A 22627-nucleotide genomic window follows, 5' to 3' on the forward strand; every position below is an offset into this window, starting at 1 on the left:
CCCACCTGCGCTTTGACCTTTTCCTTGGCTTCCTCTTTCTTAGAATGGGCAGATGGAGCTCAGTGGCCACCTGGAGGCTCATAGCAGGTCTGGCCAGGGCAGCCCTGGGGAGTGGACATCCTTCTAGCTTGACCTTCAGCCTCCTCCCTGCAACATGTTTGGTTGGGCCTCGTTCTGTGTGTGCTTTGAGATCATGGGCCCTAAGGGCCTCTGATGGTGAGTACAGAGTGCAGGGGAAGTGGTCTCCTGCCCCTCCCCCCATGCCTCTGTCTGACTCCTCCGGCCTCCCTTTGTGGGAGGCATGAACTGTTCCTGTCTGCTTGGCTAATTTTGGCAACTCTTCAGATGCATCCAAAGAGGATACCATGGATAGCTGTGATGTCTGGTGAGGCAAAGCAGCCATGACACTTTTGGGTGTTCAGATGGGCTTCTTTTGGGCCTTTCAGTGAACGGCACCTCCCTCAGAGGCAACCTCCTCAGACTGGCCCTCACAAGGTTGCAGGTTGGAGAGTGGGGTGAGGATGGGGTGACTGCTCAGATTCAAAGGCACACCAAGCATCCAGACTTCTCAAACTAAAACTCACGAGCCCCAACCCATGAGCTTACTTAGAATAGTCAGCCAGTGGAGACCATTAGCTCCAAACAAAGGCATTTACTAAAATGACATAGTAAGAACTACAGTATCAGTGGGAAGAGTGGGCACAAAAGTCAGATATATATGGACTGAGGCACACATGTGGAGAACACCTGGGGCCAGTGCAGCTCACTTCATGTTATCACAAGGTGGTGACCTGCTGCCTCCTCTCCCCTCCTGGGGCCAGCATGTCTGCTGAATGGCTCCTTTGGCTGGGATCATGCCTAGGCTCTTTCTCTCTTCAGTCCATACATGGCAGGTGCGGTTTGGTTTCCTACTTGCCATGTCTCTATGCTCACTGCAGATACTGGGTGAGCAAATCCTCTGTAAGATGCAGCGGCTAATGGTCAGCAGGGAGAAGACAAAGCTGTTCCCCCACTGTTGTCCTTTGGGAGAGGAGCAGGAGTCACACTCCAGGGAAAAAAAAAAAAAGAGGATGCTGCCTGACTCAAATCCTCTCTTGGGCTGGAAGCATTGGCTTTAAAAGGCCAACGAGAGAGGAATATTTGTCCAGCAATGGCCAGTGGCCCTTCTAATTTCATCAGGGAGAACGCCATCGTTATCCACAAAGGGGCAGCAGGGTGCAGACCCTGTAAAGTGTTTCTGCTGCCAGCGTCTGCTTCTTCACCTCTTAGGGGATGAAGTTATCCTTATGCCACGTCAGTTATTGGATGCTCGGCTTTTGGCAGAGAGAGAGCGAGCCCTGGCACATTGGCTGGAGCTCAGTAAACACCAATGGCTCCCTATGGCCTGCAGAAGCAAATAGCAAATGCTGTTTTGCTTTTGGAGCCCTTCCTAACCCTCCTAGCCCTGCCCCCTCTCCAGTTTTCTTACGTCTGACTCCCCAACATCCAGTGACCCTGGCCTCCTGTCTGTTCTACCTCTCAGCTCTGGGCATTGTCTCTGGCCGTCCCCGTCCTGGAACACTCTCCCTCCTTCTGTCTGACTGCTGACTTCCCTGACTTCCTTTAAGCCGCAGCTAAAATCCCATCTCCAACAGCAAGTCTCCAACCCCTCTGAATTCGGTGCCTTCCCTCTCTTCATTATTTCCTATTTATCTGGTATGTGGCTTGTTTGTACATTTTCATTTGCTTGTTTTCTCCCCCATTAGATGGTGTGATCCTTGAGAACAGTGCCTCTTTTTGTATCCCTGGTGCTTAGCACAGTGCCTGGCACACAGTAGGTGCTTAATATTTATTTACTGGATAATTGAAGTACTCCATCACTCCCCTCTCCTGCCTCTGTGCCCGGATTATGATATTTACAGAACTGTTTATCTATTTCCTCTTTCTGTCCAAGTGGTTTGTGGGGCAAAATTGCTTCCATTTCTACTATGATTGATCTTCACCCAAATGGTCTCCACCAGGCCTCCCCTCTCTGATTCCTGGCTTCCTTCACTTGAGTAAACCTTTTAAAAATACAATGAGAATGTCTTTTCCCCTGCCACCACAGGCTTTTTGCCATCACTTTTAATTATCTGGTTAGTCATATTCCAACTCTGCGATACATGCCTACGAGGTCAAATTCACTCCGTTGTGTTAGGGCCTAAACTTTGGGTATTTGTGTATAAAGGGCTTTTGGAGACCTGTGAAATTCTGACTATTTCAACAGTTCCTTTTCTGGCACTGTTCCCACTCTCTACAGGACCTCAATGGGTGGGTCTTTGCTCAGGTTTTTCCTTTCCCATCTTTTCAGCTCCTGTCCCTTTTGATTAGATCTGAATGATGCAAGACAAACATTCTTACCTGTTTTGTTGGGTGCATTCCATCCCTGGCTAGTGCCTGTCATTGTTCGAGTTCTAAGCCGTGGTTCTCAAACACCATATTCTGAATGGGCTGTTCATTCCCATAGCAATAGGAGAAGCTGCAGAAAGGTCATCAGAAAAAGGCCATCAGATTCAGCTGCTAAAACGTCACTGGGAACCACAGAGACCATTTCCAGCCAAGGAATGGGGTTTGAGCCTTAAGGGTTTATGAGGGAGTGGACAATGAAGAAGAGAAGACAGAGAATGTTGCAGATCATTTCCAGGAGTTGACCAGGTGAGTCCTTGGCCTGGGTTGAGACAAAGGTCGTCTCTTCCTCAGAGACAGGAATCAGGACAGAACAGTGACTGTGTAGAGAGGTGTGGCTGTCCACAGAAGCCCAGCCACTGACCTGTGGTTTGTTGAGAAGGTGGGAGTTGGCAATATTGGTCAAGGGAGAATTAAGGCTTTGCCCCCCAGCCACAAGGCCCAGAACAGGCAGCATGAAGTGGTAGTGGATTCAGCCAGTGCAGTGGTGTGCCTTTTTCTAGTGGATCCCAGAGGGCCAAGTCACCAAAGATGGCATCTAATGGAAGGCCAAGGTTGTGAAGAGAGGAAGTGAGGCAGGCAGAAGTAATGAACTGGGAGAACAGGGAAGGATCTGGCCAGGGCGCAGAAGAATGAGGCAGAGGGAGAGATAGAAGGATGAGAGGATGAACAGAGTGGGAGATGTCCAAGCTTTGGGTCATGAAGATAGAACACTTACAAGTGATGGCTAGCTCTAAGGGTGTGACCATGCCTGCCTGTGTGCAGCTGAGGTGGCATTGAAGGTCCTGATCATGGGATGTCAGGCAGTTTTTATGGGGACATTACTAGGTGTGTGCATGCCCACAAATACAAGGGTAGGGTCTGGGGTGGAGAGGAAGACTGAATTTCTGGCAGCACATACACCAAAATGTGTTTCAGAAGATAAACAGAGAGATACGTAACAGGCAGAGGTGAGAACTCAGCATAGATCCTCTATAGCTAGGCTTGGATCTGCAGAAGGGTGGGGAGCCAGGCTGACCACTTGGGAGGCTGGCACAGCTGGAAAGAGCCCCAATCTCCTTTGGAACCCCAACTTTGGAATTTCATGCTTGCTAGAGAATTAACCTGAGAAGGATGGATGGTAGCACAAGGAAAATATGGCCACATCCTCATTTCTAAAATATATAGAGAACTTAGTCAAATTTATAAGAATACAAGTCATTCCCCAATTGATAAATGGTCAAAGGATATGAACAGGCAGTTTTCAGATGAAGAAATTAAAGCCATCTGTAGTCATATGAAAAAATGCTCTAAATCGCTACTGAGAGGTGAGACATCACACCTGTTAGATTGGCCAACATGACAAAACAGGAAAATGGTAAATGTTGGAGAAGATGTGGGAAAATTGGAACACTAACGCATTGTTGATGGAGTTGTGAAGTGATCCAACCATTTTGGAGAGCACTTTGGAATGTGCATACCCTTTGACTCAGTAATAGCACTTCTAGTGCTGTATCTCAAAGAAATCATAAAAATGGGGAAAGGACCCACATGTACAGAAATATTTATAGCAGCTCTTTTTGTGGTGGCCAGGAATTGGAAATTATGGGGATGCCCATCAGTTGGGGAATGGCTGAACAAGTTGTGGTGTATGAATGTAATGGAATACTATTGTGCTATAAGAAATGATGAGCAGGCAGACTTCAGAAAAACCTGGAAAGACTTGTATGGACTGATGCTGAGTGAAGTGAGAAGAACCAGGAGAACGCTGTACACAGTTAACAGCCATGTTGTGTGATGACTAACTTTGATGGGCTTAACTCTTCAGCGATACAAGGATCTAAGACATCTCCAAAGTCCTTATGATGGAAAATGCTATCCACATCCAAAGAAAGAACTATGGAGTTTGAATGCAGGTCGAAGCAGACTATCTACTTTTTTTTCCCTTCTGTTTTGTTTTGTTTCCTCTTTCTTGTGGTTCCTCCTATTGGTTCTAATTTTTCCTTACAACATGACTAATGTGAAAATATGTTTAATGGGTATGTATATGTAGAGCCTATATTAGATTGTGTGCCATCTTGGGGAGGGAGGGAGAGAGAAAAATTTAAAACTCAAAAGCTTACGGAAGTGATTGTTGATAACTCAAAATAAATAAATAAATAAGAATATGGCCACGTAGGGAGGAGGAAGAGGCAAGCCTCCTGGACTGCACTGGTGTCCACAGACAGATCCTAAAGGAGGCTGCACATACGCGGAGAGCTCATGGAACAGGCTAAAGTCTGTGAGGCCCCAGCTGAGGGTGGTGGAAGGGGGCCAGGAAGCTGTTGGGATGAGCTGACACCTGTGGCTGCATTAGCAGGAGCCTTGTGTCCCAAACTGGGGAATTTGTCCCAGACGGACAGAAACCAAAGGAAACAGTGAAAGATGAGGAACCAAGAGGTATGTGGGGGGGGCGGGGGTTGGGATGCAAGGTAGGGAAGAGAAGGGCTTTCCCATGGGATTCTGGGGGCTCACCCTTCAGGTCTGTGTTCCCCCAAGGGGACATGGTTCCCCTAGAGAATTGCCAACTGTGTGTAACTTGAGAGGGAGGGAGGAAGACCAGGCAGCAGCAATTTCTTACGGGATTCCAAGCTGGCAGGGTCGCAAGGAGCATCAGTGGAATTTTGCAGATAAACAAACAGGCCCAGAGAGGGTCAGAGACTCCCTCAAGGTTGCACAGATGGTAGTTGGGCTGGTGACTCCAAAATGCCAGAACCTGGCTGAGGTTCTCCAGGGAACACTTCTTTTTTTTCCTTCTTTTTTTTGACTAGGCAATGGGGTTAAGTGACTTGTCCGGGGTCACACAGCTAGCAAATGTCAAGTATCTGAGGCCGCATTTGAACTCAGGTCCTCCTGAGTCCAGGGCCAGTGCTCTATCTGTTGTGCCACCTAGCTGCCCCAGGGAACATTTCTGTAGCCCTGCCTTCACTCTGGTGGCAGATAGAAAAAGAATCCAAATGATACCATGCCTCCTGGGCTTCTATCCCAGTTAAGAGCTGTTCTGGTCTCTGGGGTGCCCTGGGAGAGAGAGTACAGAATAGAGGAGAGAATGCTGGACCCAGGACCAAATCCCACTTGGTTTCTCATCTGTCCATCAGGGATAAAAATACCAGGCAAGGGGTTATGTCTGTCACTGTTGTGATTTTTACCAATCTTCCACTTAGCCCCTTCCTCCAACACCTCCTTGTGGTATGGCCATGGGTCCTGGAAGGCCCCCTACCAGGGTCCTCTGGCACAGAGTGGGCTTTGGTTCTATGTAGCTCCTGGCAGAGGCAAGTTAGCTTAGCTGGCACATCCTGGTCTAGTGACCAATGAGGGCGCAAAGCCGGAGGGGCATGGAATCTTATCCATCTTGACATCTCCTGCTATACACAAAACCAGAAGGAGGAAGCTGGGAGGGGGAGCTAATGCACTGGATGAAAGAGTCAGAATCTAAAAATATCTTCCTAGGCAAGACCATCAGGCTGAGTGTACTACGATGATGTTCAGTGGGGATGAGAAAGCAATTGGATGGGGGGGATCGGGGACTAGAAGCTCCACATGATGTGGCTGCCAAGAAAGCCAATAGGATCTTGGGTTGCATCAGCTGGGGCAGGGCTTCCAGGAATAGGCAGGTGAGGCGCCCACCCTACTTGGCCCTCATCAGACCTCAGTCAGTTCTGTAGTGTCCAGAGCAGGACAGCTGGGAGGGTCATGGCCTGCAGTCTGTGTCACAGGAGGACTGTGCTCCTGGGTCACAGTAGCTGTCCTCAAGCACCTGATGGGCAATCGTATGGCAGAGATACTAGATTCATGCTTTTGGCCCCAGAAGGCAGAATCAAGAGCATCAGTTCATGCCAAGCGTAGGGAAAACTTCCCTAAAGTGAAATCCTTGCTTCGGGGGTGGGGGTTTCCCCCTCACTGGGATTCTTCAGGCAGAAGCTGGCCAACCACCCACCATGAGACAGTGAGGACTCCTTTCAGGCATGGGCTGGATAAGGGGCTGCTGAAATTCTGTGATGGCACACCAAACTGAAATTCTGGTCCTAAGGCCAGCCAGATCAGGTGAGGGGTGGTGTGTGCCCTCCTCCCCCACACTGAGCACTTCTGTAAGGGCATTAGGACCTCTGTCCCTTCACTGCTGCCATGGCCCGGTCACCGGCAATCCCATAGGAAGCCCAGGGGATCCACCTCCAGTGAAGAGGATCCAGGAAGTGTGATCAGGGAGCCCAGTTGGGCTCACCCTTCTGACCCTGAGAACTGAACCATGTGAGAGAAAGAAGGTTAAGTGCTGGGTCTTGTGGACAGAGAGAGCTAGGAGTGGAGCATGGTGGTGGGAGGACGGGGCCGAGTTGGGGAGAGGGGTGCTCAGATGTCCTGTTCCAAAGCCACCGCTCTCATCAAGCTCTGCTCAGCTGAGACAACAGTCCAAAACCAGGGGGCCCGAGGCAGCGGTCCACCAACCAGCATTTGTCAAGAGCCTGTGATGTGCCAGGGGAACAAAGAAACAGCCCCTGTCCCCAAGGAGCCTCGATCTGATGGCAGAGACAACACCCAAACCACTGACAGGACAGACTGGAAGAAAGCACCAGTGCTGAGAGGGGCCACGAAGGTGGGGTTTTAGCTGGGACTTGAGGGAAGCGGAGTGGAGATGAAGAAGAGAGAGTGTTCCAGGCATGGAGGGCTTCCATGCCCTTCCAGAGAGAAGGAACCACACACACCCCAGGGCCCAACTCAGTGGAGAGCAGTCCACCAAAGCAGGGTGTGCTCGACAGGCTGGGTCTGGAGGCTGGGAAGGGCTGGCCTGGTGCCCCACTGACTGTCCCCCTCCCTCTCACCAGCACAGCCATGAAGACTACTCTTTGAGCACTCCAATAAGACAATGATTAAGAATGCCCTTAGCCCAGGCTCTCGGGCTTCTAGGATGCCCCTTCTCATGGCCAATACCCTATGTTTTGGGACTGGAGGCGTGGCCCTCCTATTGAACACTTTACCTTAAGGCTGGCTGCGTTCTGGAAAGAGAATGGTCACCAGGGCTCACACGTTTCCCTGGTCAGGAGAGGCTAACGGGGTCTGGGCAGAAGCATTCCTGGGCATGTTCTATGGCACTGGAATCTGATAGGGGTTGTCGACCCAAAGGCCACGAGAGTCTTCATTTCAGGGGACATTTGGTCCTCTCATACCAGAGTGCTCTAGTTAAGTCTTTGCAAAAAGACCACCAGAAAATTAATTGCAGCTTATGTGCCAAGACCAACATTAAATGTTACTGCTTCCCCCCAAATTAAAAGCAAGTGAGAGAATATTAAAAAAAAAAAAAAGACTAACCCTAAATGTCTAAATCTCCCATGGGTATAAAATGTTTGCGAGAATCATCAACGCGCACACACACACAGGACACATGAAGGACTTTCACGAGCTGTGTTCCACAGCCTCCTACATCTAATGTCACATGACCCACTGATTTAGGATTCTGGAGAACCTGTATTACAGAAACACAGTGAACTGGGAACAAGATCCTCCCAAGGCCACTCACTGTCTCTCTTCTGTTGGTCTTCTTGAAAGAGAGGAAGAAAACTTTCTCGTGACCTTCATTACAAATAGACAGAAGGGTAGAAAGTGCGGAGCCCAATGGCCACCGAAGGCACTTCCCACTGTCAGGAAGGAGACCCCGTGCAGAGCAGGGGCCCAGATGCACCTGCTGGGCCTCCTCCTTGCCCCCACAGGAAAACCAAGGGGGCGAAGAATGCCTGTTGTCTAGATGCACAAGCACAGTGAACTAGACAGCCTATGCACGAGGGGTGCCTCCTCTTTTTGGTTTCATGGACCCCTCAGGCAGGGGATGCCTATGGACCTCTTCTCGGAATCATTTTTAAGTGCATAAAATAAAATACATCGGATCAATTACATTGAGATACGATTATCAAATATTAAAAGAACTAGTTCATTTTACAGATCTTGGACAACGAGCTGGGACAAGAATTAAAAGGTAAAAGACTGGGCAAGAAACTCTGTGGGAAATAGAGAAGTTCCTTGAATGACCCCAGACAACCTGAATATTTTAAATAGGAACATTCTTTGTGCCATGTTTTATTTCCATGAGTCTGGAACACATTGCAATGGGAGTCATGCGGCACCCCACTCTGGGGCACACAGAAGATAAGGAGTCTTGGAGGACTGGTCTGTGGGTATTGGGGAGGACCATAGTCAGGGGCACACTGACAATGAGAGTCATGGAGACCACAGTCTGGGGCACAGAGACGATGGGAAACATGGAACACTGCCATCTGTGACCTCTGAAGAATGGGAGTCTGGAGGCACCACCATGTAGGCATGTAAGGGATGGATGTCATGGAGGCCCATGTTCCGGGGCACCCAAAAGATGAGCGCCCCAGAAAGGGCACCCCACTGTAGAGTACACAGAAGATGCCAGCCATGGGACATCACATTCTCTGGCACCTGGTGGGTGGGGAGTCATGAAACAACAAAGTGTCTGGCACACAGAGGATATGAGTTGTCTACAACTCATGATTCAATTCAGGATTTAGACAAGCATTTATTGAGCACTGTGATAGGCCAAATACAAAATGAAACCACCAGTTCCCTGCTCCACAAGCTTACATTCTGTTGGCGTGAGAAGCAGGAGAGGGGAGCTACATGCTCACAAGTAAGTTAGCACAAACTGTGTTCCAACTAAATACAAATCCATGCCAGGGGCCAGAGGAAGTAGAAATGGCTCCTGGCAGGGGAGGGAGTCTTGCACAGAAGCCAAGGCAAAGGTAAGAAGGGGAGGGGCAGATGAAATGGGCGGGGCCAGGGAGTTGGAGGTGGGTCCGCCAGGCTGGAAATAACCAGGCACAGACACCCTGGAAAGACAGGCTGCAGTCAGATTGTGAGGGGTCTTAAATACTGGACAGAGGAGCTATGAGGACAGGACCGTGTGAGTGGAAAAAAGGGGAGGCTGGAGAGGTGCTATGTATCAGCAAGACCTGGAAAATGCATTGCTGGGAAAGCGCTCTGACAAAAGCAAACACCGCTCGGACAGGATCTTACACACCCAAACCAAGCCAAGGTCCACGCGTCTAAGGCGGCGTCTCTTTAAAAACGGTAGCCGGTGGAGGAAGCTGCCTTTCACAATTATCATGATTATCACAATTAGAGGACAGGGCTCTAAACCGAACATGGGATGGGGAGGGCAGAAGAGACGAACCAATTCTGTTACATAAAACCGAACCTGGCAAGGACTGAGTCAACCAAGCAAGCTGGAGAGAGCGGAGGGGACTGAGAAGGATCTTTGTGTCGGACACCTTTGATAAAGGTCTTCTCACCAATCTGGAGAAGCACCACCCAAATACAAGCTCACGAGAGTTTCTCCAAAAAATCAGTGGTTAAAAGTTACCAACAATTTCAAAGTAAAAATTACAAACTCCTGACAGCCACATGAAGGAACGCTTCACATCACTAACAGAAGAATGGCAAAATGAAAACCAGTTCGGTTTTCACCTCCCCCCTGCAAATGCGCAAAGACAACACAAGGGAATCCTCAGTCCTGGGAGGGACAGGAATTGGCCTGTCTCTTGTGGGAGTGACTAAAGGGCCCATGAAGTGACACAGAGATCCCACTGCTAGGCACAAACCCCAAATGACCACAGACAGAAAAAAGAAGTTCCCCCCCAAAAAAAACCCCAAAACATTTATTACCATACCTTTTGTGGGAGCAAAGAGCTGGAAACAGAGCAGGTCCCCATCCCCTGGGGATCAGTAACCAAACAGTGGAACGTAAAGGCTATGGGATAGCATTATGCTGCAAGAAACAACACAGGAGGGACTCAGAGAAACCTGGGAAGACTTCTAGGAATCCATGAAGCAGCATCAAGTAAGCAGAAGCAGGTGACCCAAGAGTAGAGACATACTGTTCAGAACTGAGTCTGCCCAGCAAGCCCGGCCACTCCTGCCTCCCTCACTGGTCTGAAGAATGGGGGCAAGAGTGGGAAATGCTACACACTCGATCAGCGCGCCCGCTGCTTTAGCTGGACTGTTTTTTTGCTTAATCTTTATTAAACGAAGTAGGGGATGCAGAAGGTATATTTGGAAGTGAATTTCAGTTTTGTTTAGACTACCTCTGAGTTATCAGGAGATAATAACTGTAAATTCCTTCCTTTACCATAAAATTCCTCCCTTCCTGTGAATTACCATAATTTGTAAAATTCCTGCCTTCCTCTCTCCCTTCTTTCCTGTGAATTACCATGACATAATCTGTAAAATTCCTTCCTTTCCTTTCTACCTCCTTCCTCCCTCCCTCCCTTCCTTCCTATCTTCCTTCCTTCCTGTGAATTACCATGAGAAAATAATTGTAAAATTCCTTCTTCCTTCCCTTCCTGGTAGTAGGCTGCAAGTCTTTAAACAAAGTCTAAATACTGGTCACCTGTCAGACAGACACCAGCCTGGGAAATGCTGCTCTGTGGCAACTAGATGTGTAGACCAATTCTGAGCCAAGCATTCTGGGACACGCTTTTCATCTGCTGGGCAACAAGGAGTTTCCAAAGGATTCTGAACCAACAGTGGCATGCTCAACACAGGGACATAAGTGAAGCCATCATCCATGTGAAGGGGCGCTGGAGAACGTTTCACACCTTGGAGAGCAAGGGGAAGGGCGGTGTGTTTGGGCAAACCAGAGAGATCCAAAGAGATGGTTATTTCTGTGGCATGTGGCAGAGACAAGGCAGAGAGGGTGGGGCGGCATTCTGCCTGAGAACATTATGGATGCATGAGGTCAACAGCCTGCTGCTTCACCTCAGCCTCCTTGCTGAGAGCTCCCTTTCCAAAAAGAATGAAGACCTGAAGATGTGGAAGCATAAAAGGGCAGAGACAGAGCTTGTCAGAAAGACAAGCCTGCCCAGGGTGACTCTGAGAGAACGTCCTTCTGAAACAACCCAAAGCCCAGCTGGGGCATGCTGAAGCTGGTGCGACGACAGAACCCTGCCAGGAGAGAAGACCTGCCCAGGGAAAGGTTGGGGCACAAGGCTGGAGCATCCCAGGGCAGCCTGGTTGCTCACTGCCGTCTTAGACTGTGGCTACTCACAATGCAAAGGGACCAGAATCCCGTCAGTGTCCGTTTTCGGGGGCCCATGGCAAAGACAAATCCTGCTAAGGAGGCCGGGGATTAAACACTTGCTAAAGTAAGGAACCCCTGAGGTGGGTCACAGATGTAATGATGGCCATGAAGCAGGACACCTCACGAAAATGCCCTCCTGAAGGGAGAAGGGAGAGGGGATGCTGCGTTTTAGGATTCAGAGCTTCTGAGCAAATGGGCCTGGGGTGATTTTTTCAATTCAATTCAAATATTTATCAAGTACATGGCATGTGCTGAGCCTCGGGCATACAGAGGCAGAATGCAGATGAATCCCTGTCCTCAAGAAGCTTACATTCTCTGTCTCCTACAAGCCAAACACAAGGTCTCTAGAAAATCACCCAAGTAGGACCTGGGGGATCCTGCAGGCCTGTGCCCGGGATGTGTATATGAGGGATGGTGCCACGGGCTGCCTGGAAAAGCAGGTGGGAGCTCCTGCAGGAGAAGGGACGCAGCCTTTGGAGATTCAGGGGAAAGGGTGGTCAGTCCCATGCTTTAGAAAAGCCACTGGCAGTTGTGGAGAGGCTGAAATGGGAAAGGGAGAGACTGGAAGGAGGCAGGAAGATCCACCCCCCATTAGGAGACTGCTACAGGAGACCAAGTGAAGAGAGAGGGCCTGGCAACGGAAAGGTGTACCCTACTGGCTGAAATCGATAAAGATGATGGGCCCTTTTGTGGAATTCCACAAACCAAAGCAGGGAGGGTGGGGGAGACAGTTCTCTAGGGGACTACATCACAAAGGGCTTGAGCTCACTAGGTCCCCTGACAATTCAGGGAAAGCAAAGTTAAGACCCCATGGCTCCTGAGGTGAGAACGTAAGTGTGCGGATTCCAACAGAGAAGTCCAAGCTATCTGTCTGAGGCTGGGGGGGGTCTCAGTGAGGAAACGCCCCTGCCGTACCCAAAAGCCACAGCACCCCAAGGACCCAAGGATGCGGGATCCCCATCGTAGGAGAAGTGAGCTGAGCTGCCTTGCCCAAGGTCACCCAGGGAGTAAATCGGGGGTCTGGCATTTGGGCCCTGGCCGCTCCTCAGGTTTGAGGCCAGAACAAGCTGGGTCTCTCACTGCAAGTTAAGAACAAAGGCTTTTTTTAAGGGCAGGGGACAGCAGAGAAAGCAGAGGAGCAAGGTTGTTGAGCTCAGTCAGAACCAGCACTGGCCGCAGCACCTAAGAATGGGTACTGAAGACCCACTTTGTGAATGGGCTGGGCTGAATTCACATTACCGGCTGGCAAGGCTCTCCATTTCTCTCTTAAAAGGCCAGTTTCGGAGCCGATGCGTGGCTCCTCCTTGACTTCCTGCCCTCACGGATGACACAGAACTTGGCAGCTACTTTCACAAACAAGTAGATTCACCAAGGGCCAATGTCAGCCTCCAGCTACAGTCTCTAGGCGAGAGCCACTGGGATCCGCCCAGGGGCCTGTTCTGAATGAATGAATCAGTGACTCAGATGGGCAGAGATGGCACACTGAGCAAACCCACAAGGCTGTGGAGGGAAAGCCTTTGGACAAAATCTTGCAAAATGCTATTTAATATGGACAAAACATGAACTCCTCAATTTGGATTTTAAAAATCAGCTTCACCAGCATCAGATGGGGAAGATGTAGCCAGTGAAGCACAAAGTCAGCAAGTCGGCCTAGACTGAACCTTCGAATCCTGAAAGGGGGGGTCAGGACCATTATGGCGCCTCTGGTCGGCCCCAGCGAGGAGTTCCATGGTCGGTTCTGGGCCCTGGACAAATTGAGGCCTATCCTGAGGTCGGCAGGGGAACGAGAAACCACACCCCACCCATATAGGCTGAACAACAGGGATAGCGTTCCTCAACAACCAGCGTATTCAGCACGGATTTCATCCATCCATCAGGGCAGTAAGGAAGGCATCATTTCAATAAAGCCTGGAAACCCCCTTGACTTTGTGTAGCTAGAGGGGTGAAGATCCGAGTCTCAGAAGCAACTCCGCCAGTGCACCTGGAGAAGTGGCTTTCTGCAGAAGGAATGCTCTGAGAGACTGGCCCTTAGCTCACCCTCTCCCAACAACTCCACTCCTCCAAGGACACACTCCCAGGTCCCAATCCAGTCCAGCTCAGAAAGGGGGAGTTAATATTCCGACAACTTCGCGTCAAATCCACACATTTCAAGCCTCTGTCCAATTTCTAACTAATAAGCAGAGCGTGTAAGGCATCTGCGGCCCACAGAAACAATTCAGGCTGACTGATAACTGATCGCTGACCCCACAAGGTCGGTATCCCAGAACAGTGAGGAATGAAGCCTACTGGTTCAAGATGGGCGACCCTTGATCCCTCTGGGGCGTCTTGGGTCAGTTTATTTTCCAGGTATTTAGAAAAATGTCATTTATTGTTCCTTGTGTAGGTAACCATAATTAATTCTCTCCTAGGCTTTCTTGAAAAGGATAAAAAGGGTGACAAGCCAAAGTCCCACTTTCACATCAACAACCACAGCAGCCTGAGTGCCTGGCTCTGTGCCAGGGGGGCTACAGGGCAAACAAGGTCCCTGCCTGGGAGGAGCCTGCCCTCTCCTCAGGGCAACATGTGCCAAGACAAGGGAAAAGAAAAGAGCTGTAAAGTAATTCAGGAATGTCTCTTGGGGCGGGGGGGGGGGGGGGCGTGGTTCAGGAACCCAGGAAGGTGACAAGCATTGCTCAGAGCCTCTCCTGGGCTCCCTGCCCTCTGGCTTACGCTGTAACGGGAGCTGAAGTGGAGGAGGGGATCGGCATGGTGGGGAGAGGAAGAGCCAGAAGCATGCCCAGCCTGGGCCTGCCCCCAAATGGAAGAAAGGCCTTTCAGGGCAAGGGGTTCCAAAACGCGCAGGGACAAAGGTGTTTGACCAGTTTACTATGTAATCAGCCTGGAGCCTGACCAGGCAAGATGGACCGGGGTCTGCACCAGTTGGGGCTGGGGGTGAATGGGAGATGCAGCCTCCTGGTGGAGGTGACGACATGGAGGCAGGGTGAGATCTGGAGGAAAGTGAAGGAGCCCCATTTTAGACATCCAGAGGGAAATGCAAAACGGCTCAGGAGTGAGATGAAGGGGGTACCGAGATGGGACAGTCTTCCGAGAGGTGAACTTACCAAGAAAAGAACTGAATGAGAAGAGAAGGGAGTCCTTAGAAGCGCACTCATACATAGGACGTAGACCGTGGATGAATGCAGATCCCACAAAGGAGACAAAGAAGGAGCAGGCAGGGAGGAGAACCAGGAGAGGCCAGAGGCACCAACACCCAGGGAGAAGAGAGCGTCCAGGAGGAGAGCAGAGGCTAGCCAGCGCCGTCAAGAAGGCTGAGGGGCAAGAAAAGGCCAGTGAGTGATGCCTGGTGACCCCGGCCAGGGCAGTGTCAGGGGAGGCAGGGACACACCATCAGGTTTCCATGGTGGCCTGTCCTGAAGCCTCACACCGGCCCCCTGTCCTCCCCCCACAACTAAGCCCGCGCTCTCCACTGGGCAGCAGCCCCCAGGCTGGCCGGCTGTGTGTTCTGGACGGTCCACAACAGAACACACAATCCACTTTAAAAGACCACACACAAAGGCTTCAGTCCAGTGAGAGAGAATGAACTGAGTTTTATTTTGTCCTCTCTGAGCCGTCCATGTACCAAAGAAGGGAGGGGGAGAGAGTTCTGCTTTACACTTTCTCTCACAGGTGAGCATATCCTCGGTACAGAGCTGGCAGCAAGCGTCTCTTCCGTGTTTCTGGCTCCAGGAGGTTGCACCTTCAGTACCAGTGTAAGTAATGGTCAAGTGAAGAAACACGGGCAGGCTGCTGGAGAGGTCTCTGGGATTTACCATGGATGTACCATTGCATAAAGTGCTTCTGGATTTAAAAACTGGAAAGCTGGCAAGTGTGTCCACACTTTGGAACCAAAGAGTAAAAGCGTCCCAGAGGAGATCTCCTTGGAGTCCTTCCTTCCCAGTGGATTTCGCACTGGGCACTGCCCTCCTAGCCTCCGAGGCGCTGGCCTTCGCCCCACGCGAAGCCTCCTGGTCGCTCTTCAGGTAAGGGGTTGTAATTAGGATCGTCATCTGGTGTATCAAAAATTGCCTTCCTAAAAACAAATGACAGAAATAATCTATCCCCCAGCACTTGAACCCTTTAGTCTTGGGGAACCTGAGGGGCAGTTCTGAGGGGCTGGACTGGCACAAAGCTATAGGAACTGCTTGGCACTAAGTGGCATTTTTACCTTGGATCCTAATCAAGCAAACGTTCTTTTCAAAGCTAAGGCCAACTCTTTTTTCCTTTGAATGTACAGATAAAACAAGTACTTAACCTATACAAATGCATCAAACAGACCCACCAGACAACATTCCTCACCCCAACCCCTCCAAAATCCAGCAAAGCTAATTATCACACCTGGACAGCTTTGAGCAGACTTTAGGCCCTGATGTCCCTGTGGACAGAACTGTGGGGTTTCTGTCCGACCAGCCACCGCGGCCCCAAATGACCCCCTGCACCACACACTTGCCCACTGAGGAGGGGAGACCCAGCCCACTCTGGGGCAGACCTCACTGTATGCAAGATTTTCTTGACATCCAACCTTGACCACTGCCCCTGGCTCTGCCCTCCAAGGTCAGTAAGAAGAACGCTTTCAAGTACCTAAATGTGCACTCAACTCCTCAAACATTTTCATGGGCACACGCAGTGGTACCCAGATGTACACGTTATCACTCCCCCGGGGCAGAGACTTGTCCTTTTTATCCTCGGCGCCTGGCATAAACCTGAGCCTTTCCCCATTCTGGCCAGCCACCTTGGACACTGGCTAGTTCAGCAACATCCTTCCTAAACTGGTCACGCAGGACTGACTGAGGCCTGAGGAAGGCCGAGGTCAGCTATGTGGACCATCACCTCCATCCTCCTGGAAACTATGCCCACGTCTCTGTCACACACATGGGTATAATTACCTATATTATGCCAATATGTTAAGACGGCTAATGCCACAATTCCACGGCTGACTCAGGAGCCACAGCCTCTAAAACCATTGGGACTTTTCCAAAAAAGCTTTTGGTTAGCCACACACTCTCTGACCTTCCCCCTCCCCCCACCTTATACTTGGGAGTTATACAGATGTTTTTGGAAATCACATTTAAGACTACGTTTCTCCCTAATTAAATTTCATTTTGTTAGATGTGATTTTAAGTTCTAGCCCGTCAAAACACCTTGGACCTTCTCTCTCGTGCCACTCATTGGCTGTCTTCCTCCCAGCTTTATCTTCAGATCTAGGCCATCCCAAGCCACTGGTGAAAACATCAGAGGGCATGTGCACCAAAGCCTCCTTCTGGGCCACTGCTGAGCACCCTCAGTGACAGCTCTGCCCCGACCTCCACCAACCCTGGCGTAACCACATGGCTCTCGGGGGTCACTCTCCACAGATGGCATTTCCCCAGGAAGCCAAGCTCAGCTCCCTGGCCTGTTCCAGCCTCAAGCTTCCCTTCTGACCCTTCTCTGGTTCTGCCGAGCCTCTCCCCTTCTCTCTGACCTTTTGAACATAATGGACGAAGGCATACACTGTGGGGGGGGACACCCCAATTTACAACGGTGCTCAGTGTCACCCTCATCTCCTCGCTCACACATCAAACATCCTAATTCAGGGCCTCACGATTTCTCACCTAGATGAAGGCCACAGCCTCCTTCCTAACTGGTGTCCCTGCCTCAGTCTCCCTACTCCAGGCCCTCCCAACACTCGAGGTCTAAGGGAAAGAGAGGGTGCCTACTATGGGCCAGGCACTGTGTGAGCACTTTCACAAGTATTATCTCATTTGAGGCATCTAGATAAAATGAAAACTCCTCTGTCTGGCTTTCACAGGCCCGACCCACCTCTCCAGGTCTGGGACATAGCTCCTCACACCCAATGCTCCGCCACCCACCTGCAAGTCCCACAAGCCTAAGGACAGTCTTCACAGACCCTTCCCTGATTTCCGCTGCTGCCTGTGCACTTCTGTCCCAAACTGCTTTGCCTTCATTTTAATTTTTTTACTTTATATTGAGGAGGGTTACATTTACAAACAGACTCTCTTTAGAGTGCACACTCCTTGTGAGCAGAGATCACTTCGGTCCCCAGAACACAGTGGCAGCTTATGACATCCCTGAGAGATGATTTAGAGTCCACCACAATCAGGCGTCGTTCCCCCCTCCCCCACTGGATGGTTCCTGGTTTTCCTTCCTCCCGTTTCTCATCTCCCAATGTCAGGGTCTGGGCCCCTCCCTGTCAGGACCGGTCAGGAAACCTCAGGGGCTTTCCCCAGGGCCCATCCCCGCTTCTCACCACCATCAATGACATTCACTTCAGTCTCTGTGGAGCTCAGGGAAATCCCAGTAAGAAGCCTCCCTCTCGAAAATAAGAAGTCCAATGACTTCTCCTAGCCAGGGTGTCTTGGAGGGAGGCCTTGGCTCCTGTACCAAACCAACAGAGCTTGGGACATCAGGATGTCACATCCCCACATACTCTGTCACGAACAGCCCCCTTCTCTGGTCATCTGATGTTGTCTAAATGGGGATGATTCATGTGACACTGTCCATGAAACCCCCACAATTCAGAATGAGAGAATACTCACAAAATAGTAGGTGTTTTCAGAATTCTCGCTCCCCCTGGCTGATTGGGAAATACATCTTCCAAGAAAAAATATATATGTCCAACTGCAATTCCTAGAAACAACCATAAGACAAAGAATGGGAGTGAAGAGAAAAGATGGGGCCTGGGCTGCCCCCATGGGCAGGCCACTAGCAGACCACAAAGGAAAGCTCTGCACTGCGGCCCTGTGGTAGGCAGGCGCGGTGGACTAAACGCCTCTAGAAGAGGACAGGAAGAGGAGAGAGCAACAGGGATCCCTTACCCAGGAGGTCCACAATGATGGAGTTGCCCAGTAACAAGGAAAACCCCATGAGGACCCAGGGCAGAAAGGGGGCCTGGAAGTTGAGAAGGCCAAAGAAGTTCATGCGGACGTACGGATTCCTTCGGCTCCACACATAGACAAGCATGATAGTGAAGGCCTGCCCCAAGAAAACTAAGCTCACGAACAGACCAAAAAGCTGGCGGCAGGGGTCAAGGAAAACCAGCAAAGACGTCGCCCATGGTCTAGAGGGAAAGGAGGTGGGCAGGGAGAATCCGGGGCACAGCCACCACTCTGGGGAGCCCTGGGGTCATCCTGGGGCGCAATGAGGGTCTGGTTGAGTCCTCCCTCCCCTTGCACTCCCGTTTTCAAGGCCACAGCGCCAGATTCCAGTCCCCAATGGGAGGGAGGGCATCTCGAGGGGACCTTCTCTCCCCTGTGATGCACAGATCCCCAAGTGCACTTCTTTCCACACTGGTCTGGTACTTTCGCCCCACTGGCTGGTCCTCTGGGCAGACCCACGGGCGCTTTATAATCACTCAGAGCTAAAGGAGCCTAGATTAATAACTTGAATCATTAACATGAGTAACCATGAGGGGGATTCATAGCAACGGGCCAGAGGAGAGGCCCACTTACGCCACCTAAGCAGGGGGTCCCAGAAATCGCAGGGAGGCCTAACGGGGTGAGAAGCCTGCAGCGGCCGGCACTGGCTGCAGAGAGGAGGGTCTTTACAACTTCTCAGGGGCCATCCAGCTGCTGAAGGATACAGTCATTAAGAGTCCCCCAAAAAGGAACATGAATACAAAGTCTGCTGTCCGGCCTCGGAAAGAGCCTTCTTCAAGCATTCGGCAGTAGCGGTATCTGAAGGTGGAGTCAGGAAAAAGAAAATGGCCCAACAGCACACACAGCCACGAGGCACACATCCCATCACTCAGGCACACAGCTCCTTTCCTAGGTCCTTGGATGTGCCCGGGAGCACAGGACCCAAGCAGGGAGGGTGGCTCCGTTCTGTCCTGGTCTTGATCCCCGGCCCCTGGCACAGGCTGGCCTAGGGATTCCTGGCGTCTTGCCTTGCCTAGGCCGGGCAGCCACTGTCCTGTCCTATCTAACCCCAAGGTCACCTCCTCTGGTAGGAAAAGCCTAAGGAGCTTTTCCAGCCCCTCACCCACTCCCGGAACACAGCTGTGACCCGAGCCCACTGAAGAAAACCAAGCCCTCAGGCCTTCCTGCTGCTTCTCCAGGCCTGCCTTGTTTTCACTCCTCGTTGTCTGCTCCGGCCTGGCTTTCTCTATGCCTCCTGCTGACCTTCCAGCCCAAGGGGTAGATAGGCCAATGTCTCCTCCCTGCTTGGTTCCTCCTGAGGTACGGTTCTGGAGCTTCCCTGGGCTGGGGGAGCAGAGGCTGCCCTCCCCGAGACCTAGCTCTATGATCCCCCCAACCCCTCTCCATCACCTCCTCCAAGACAGGGTGTGGGATGGGGGGGCGTCTCTTCATGTCCATCCTTGCTGCTGACAATCAGACACAGAGCAGAATTGGCCCTTCTTCTGAAGGATTTGCCATCAAGTCAAGAACGAGACACTCTGCTTTGAGCTGAGTTCCAGCCTACAGCTCTTCATGACAGTCACTAATTCTTCTCAAAAGACAAGGTCATTTTGTGTCTCCAGCCCCCAGTCTCTCTTTACCCATCCTGCTTGTTTGGCTAAAAGCACTTTACACACATCATAGTCACCCTGTGACGTAATGGGGGGGCAAGAGAACAAGCATCTATTGAGCACCCACTGTATCCCAGGCACTGGACCAAATGCTTCTTACAAATACTACCTCACTTGACCCTCACAGCACCCTGGAGAAAGACACAGCTATTCTCTCCATTTTACAGATGAGAAATCCAAGGCTGAGAGGGTGACTTGCCCACAGTCACAGAGACAGTGAGCATTTTTCAGATCTGAACTCAGGCCTCCAGTATCTTAACCCATGCCTCAATAGGCCGCCTACAACATCTCTCAGATAAGGCCCCACCCTGCAGGCCCTCATCACCTCGCACGCTGATCACTGATGGGGGTCTGCCCCTAGTTGCCTCCCCCAGCCCATCCCCCATTCCTATCACCCCTACTCCACAAACTCCACTGGCTCCCTACTGCCTCTAGGCGCAAATTCAAAACGTTGTTTGGCATTCAAAGCTCTTCCTACCTGGCTCCTTCTCCCTTTCCAGGCTTCTGACACCTTATTCCACCCCCTGCCCCCCAGCCTCCAGGTCCAGCCCACAACCAAGAGTCTCCATCTCTCAGCCCTGGGCCTTCTCTGTGGAGGTCCCCCCCCCCACTACTGTCCTTCCTGGCTTCCTTTGTCTTTTACAGGAATTCTTCCCCAAGCCCTGAATTCCAGAGCCTTCCCTCTGATAATTATTTTCTCTTTATCCTTCTATGGCTTGTTTGTACATATTTGTTTGAGCTTCTTTTTGTATCCCCAGTGCTTAGCACAGTGCCTGGCACACAGTAGATGCTTAATCAATGTTTACTGACACAGTGCCATAAGCAAAAGTTAAAACAGCAAAATAACGGCCAAAATGTGGGATTTCTGACAGTCCTTGGCAGTCATGTATTTGACAAAGGATACAAGAAAATCATATTAAACAAAAAATTGAATCCAACTGGTCCAAAGAACAAGAAATTGGTGATTAATCTCCATATCTGTAAAATGAAAAAAAGCTGAATTAACTCAGATACAACTATCAGAAGTGTTTCAGTAACGAGCCAGAGGGGAAACTCTACAGTTGGGACTTTTCAACTGTATTTCAGATCATGTCTACTTGCCTTTTCTAAGGGTAACTGTGTGTGTGTGTTTGTTTGTTTTTAGTGAGGCAATTGGGGTTAAGTGACTTGCCCAGAGTCACACAGCTAAGAAGTATTATGTGTCTGAGGCCGAATTTGAATTCAGGTCCTCCTGCTTCAGGGCTGGTCGCCACCTAGCTGCCCCTTGAGTGTAACTGTGAAAAAGCAGGGAAACATTTTCACAATTTACCTGATCCTTCGAACCATAAAGGGAAAAATGATCGCCACAAGTAGAAATTAAACACTCAGCCTGCCCCCTACAGACCACACTTGCTCGGCAGGTGGGCAGCAGGGAGGGAGGAAAACTCATCAACATGCCACAGACTCTTGGTTTCGAGAAAGTCACACAAACTTGGTTCAGCTGTTCATTTGGAGACTTTGCAGCTGCTAAGATCTCACATCCAGGGCCTCTGAGGGAGCCTACCTGTTCTGTGATCTGCAGCATTTTATACAGAGAGCATTTTTTTTCATTGAGGACATTTCAACAATACTGGCAACCTAAAAACTTGTAGTTTGATAACTGCATTTTAACATTCTTTCGGTGGTGCCCCATGTATTTTACTTTGCACCTGCAGAAACATGCTTTTGAGGAGGGTAAAAAGTTAAGAGCCCAGATCTAGACGCTAACCTGGAGGATCCCTTTGTACCTAGTCGGCCCGACCTATGCATCAGATGGGGATCTCTGACCCCTCCGGATGGACCGCAATGTGATACAATGTAACACAACACAACACGGAAAGTAACAAAGTATACCTTTGGCCCTCCGAGGGCTGACCCAGACTGAATCCAAAAGGCTTTTTTCCCTTTAACACCCACCCAGAGGAAAGGGCAGCTCCACATACAGGGCTAGGACGCGGGCCCGGGGAGGACGCATTCAGAGGCAGGGGCTGCCTGGGACGGGAGAGGAAGGAGATCCGGGGCAGCGGGCGCTTAATAAGTGTAGGAGCCCACAGCAGGCGCCTAACAAGTGCAGGTCAGCCAGAACGAAACCATGGCAACCGTGCTCCCTCCCTCGCTCACCTGGAAGTGCCGGAAGATGAGCTCTGGGTTGAAGTAGAGCTGGAAGGGCGTGATCAGCTCCAATTGCTAGAGGGGAAGAAGAGACAGCCGGTCAGGCACGCTCCCCCCAACCCTCTGCCGCCTCCGGAGTCAGGCCCCGCAGCGGCCCCCGCCCGGCCTCCCCTTCCAGGCCCCGGCCCCGCCCCGCCCTCCGCCAGGCCTCCCCCTCACCACGGCGGCCGTGGTGAGCACGCAAGCCGTGGTGTATGCGCGGCTCACGGGCGGGATCTGCAGGTACTCCAGCCTCAGGCTCTGGTACGCCATCTTCCCCGCCCCGCCCCGCCCCGCGCGCCCGCGGCGCTGCCGCCGCCGCCGCCGCCGCTGCTGCTTCCGCTTCCGCCGCCGGGGGGAGGGAC

At 51.0% G+C, this 22627-nt stretch overlaps 1 protein-coding gene and 1 pseudogene across 3 annotated transcripts; both read right to left on the reverse strand.

The window, feature by feature from the left end:
* Positions 1–637: 637 nt before the first annotated feature.
* Positions 638–15345, reverse strand: LOC144454789 (uncharacterized; annotated as a pseudogene). Its single transcript, XR_013483334.1, has 4 exons — positions 14635–15345; positions 10125–10222; positions 2380–2497; positions 638–1384 (listed from the first exon to the last, which is right to left on the reverse strand). The product of XR_013483334.1 is annotated as an uncharacterized LOC144454789 (transcript).
* On the reverse strand, positions 15096–22591 carry DERL2 (derlin 2). Of its 2 annotated transcripts, XM_020964755.2 has the most exons (7): positions 22443–22577; positions 22233–22298; positions 20998–21071; positions 19149–19242; positions 18385–18580; positions 18106–18196; positions 15096–15602 (listed from the first exon to the last, which is right to left on the reverse strand). In XM_020964755.2, exons 1-7 carry the CDS (start codon positions 22533–22535, stop codon positions 15497–15499), a joined length of 720 nt encoding a protein of 239 aa, XP_020820414.1. In that variant the 5' UTR covers positions 22536–22577; the 3' UTR covers positions 15096–15496. The 2 variants fall into 2 exon arrangements, with proteins under 2 accessions (XP_020820414.1, XP_078003478.1); XM_078147352.1 differs by lacking the exons at positions 15096–15602; positions 18385–18580; positions 19149–19242; positions 20998–21071 and having other exon boundaries at positions 18111–18196; positions 22443–22591.
* Positions 22592–22627: the final 36 nt, after the last annotated feature.

Source organism: Phascolarctos cinereus, unplaced genomic scaffold, assembly GCF_003287225.1.
Source record: "Phascolarctos cinereus isolate Bilbo 61053 unplaced genomic scaffold, phaCin_HiC Scaffold_7;HRSCAF=346, whole genome shotgun sequence".
Taxonomy (NCBI): domain Eukaryota; kingdom Metazoa; phylum Chordata; class Mammalia; order Diprotodontia; family Phascolarctidae; genus Phascolarctos; species Phascolarctos cinereus.

Excerpts from the sequence above, each read along its gene's own strand:
- DERL2 (XM_020964755.2), bottom strand. The coding sequence starts at position 22,535 with ATGGCGTACCAGAGCCTGAGGCTGGAGTACCTGCAGATCCCGCCCGTG. Across the intron at positions 22,299-22,442 it reads TGCTCACCACGGCCGCCGTG|CAATTGGAGCTGATCACGCC; the intron begins GTGAGGGGGAGG and ends CTTCCCCTCTAG. Across the intron at positions 18,581-19,148 it reads TTGGGGGACTCTTAATGACT|CTTTTTGGTCTGTTCGTGAG; the intron begins GTATCCTTCAGC and ends CCCTGCCGCCAG.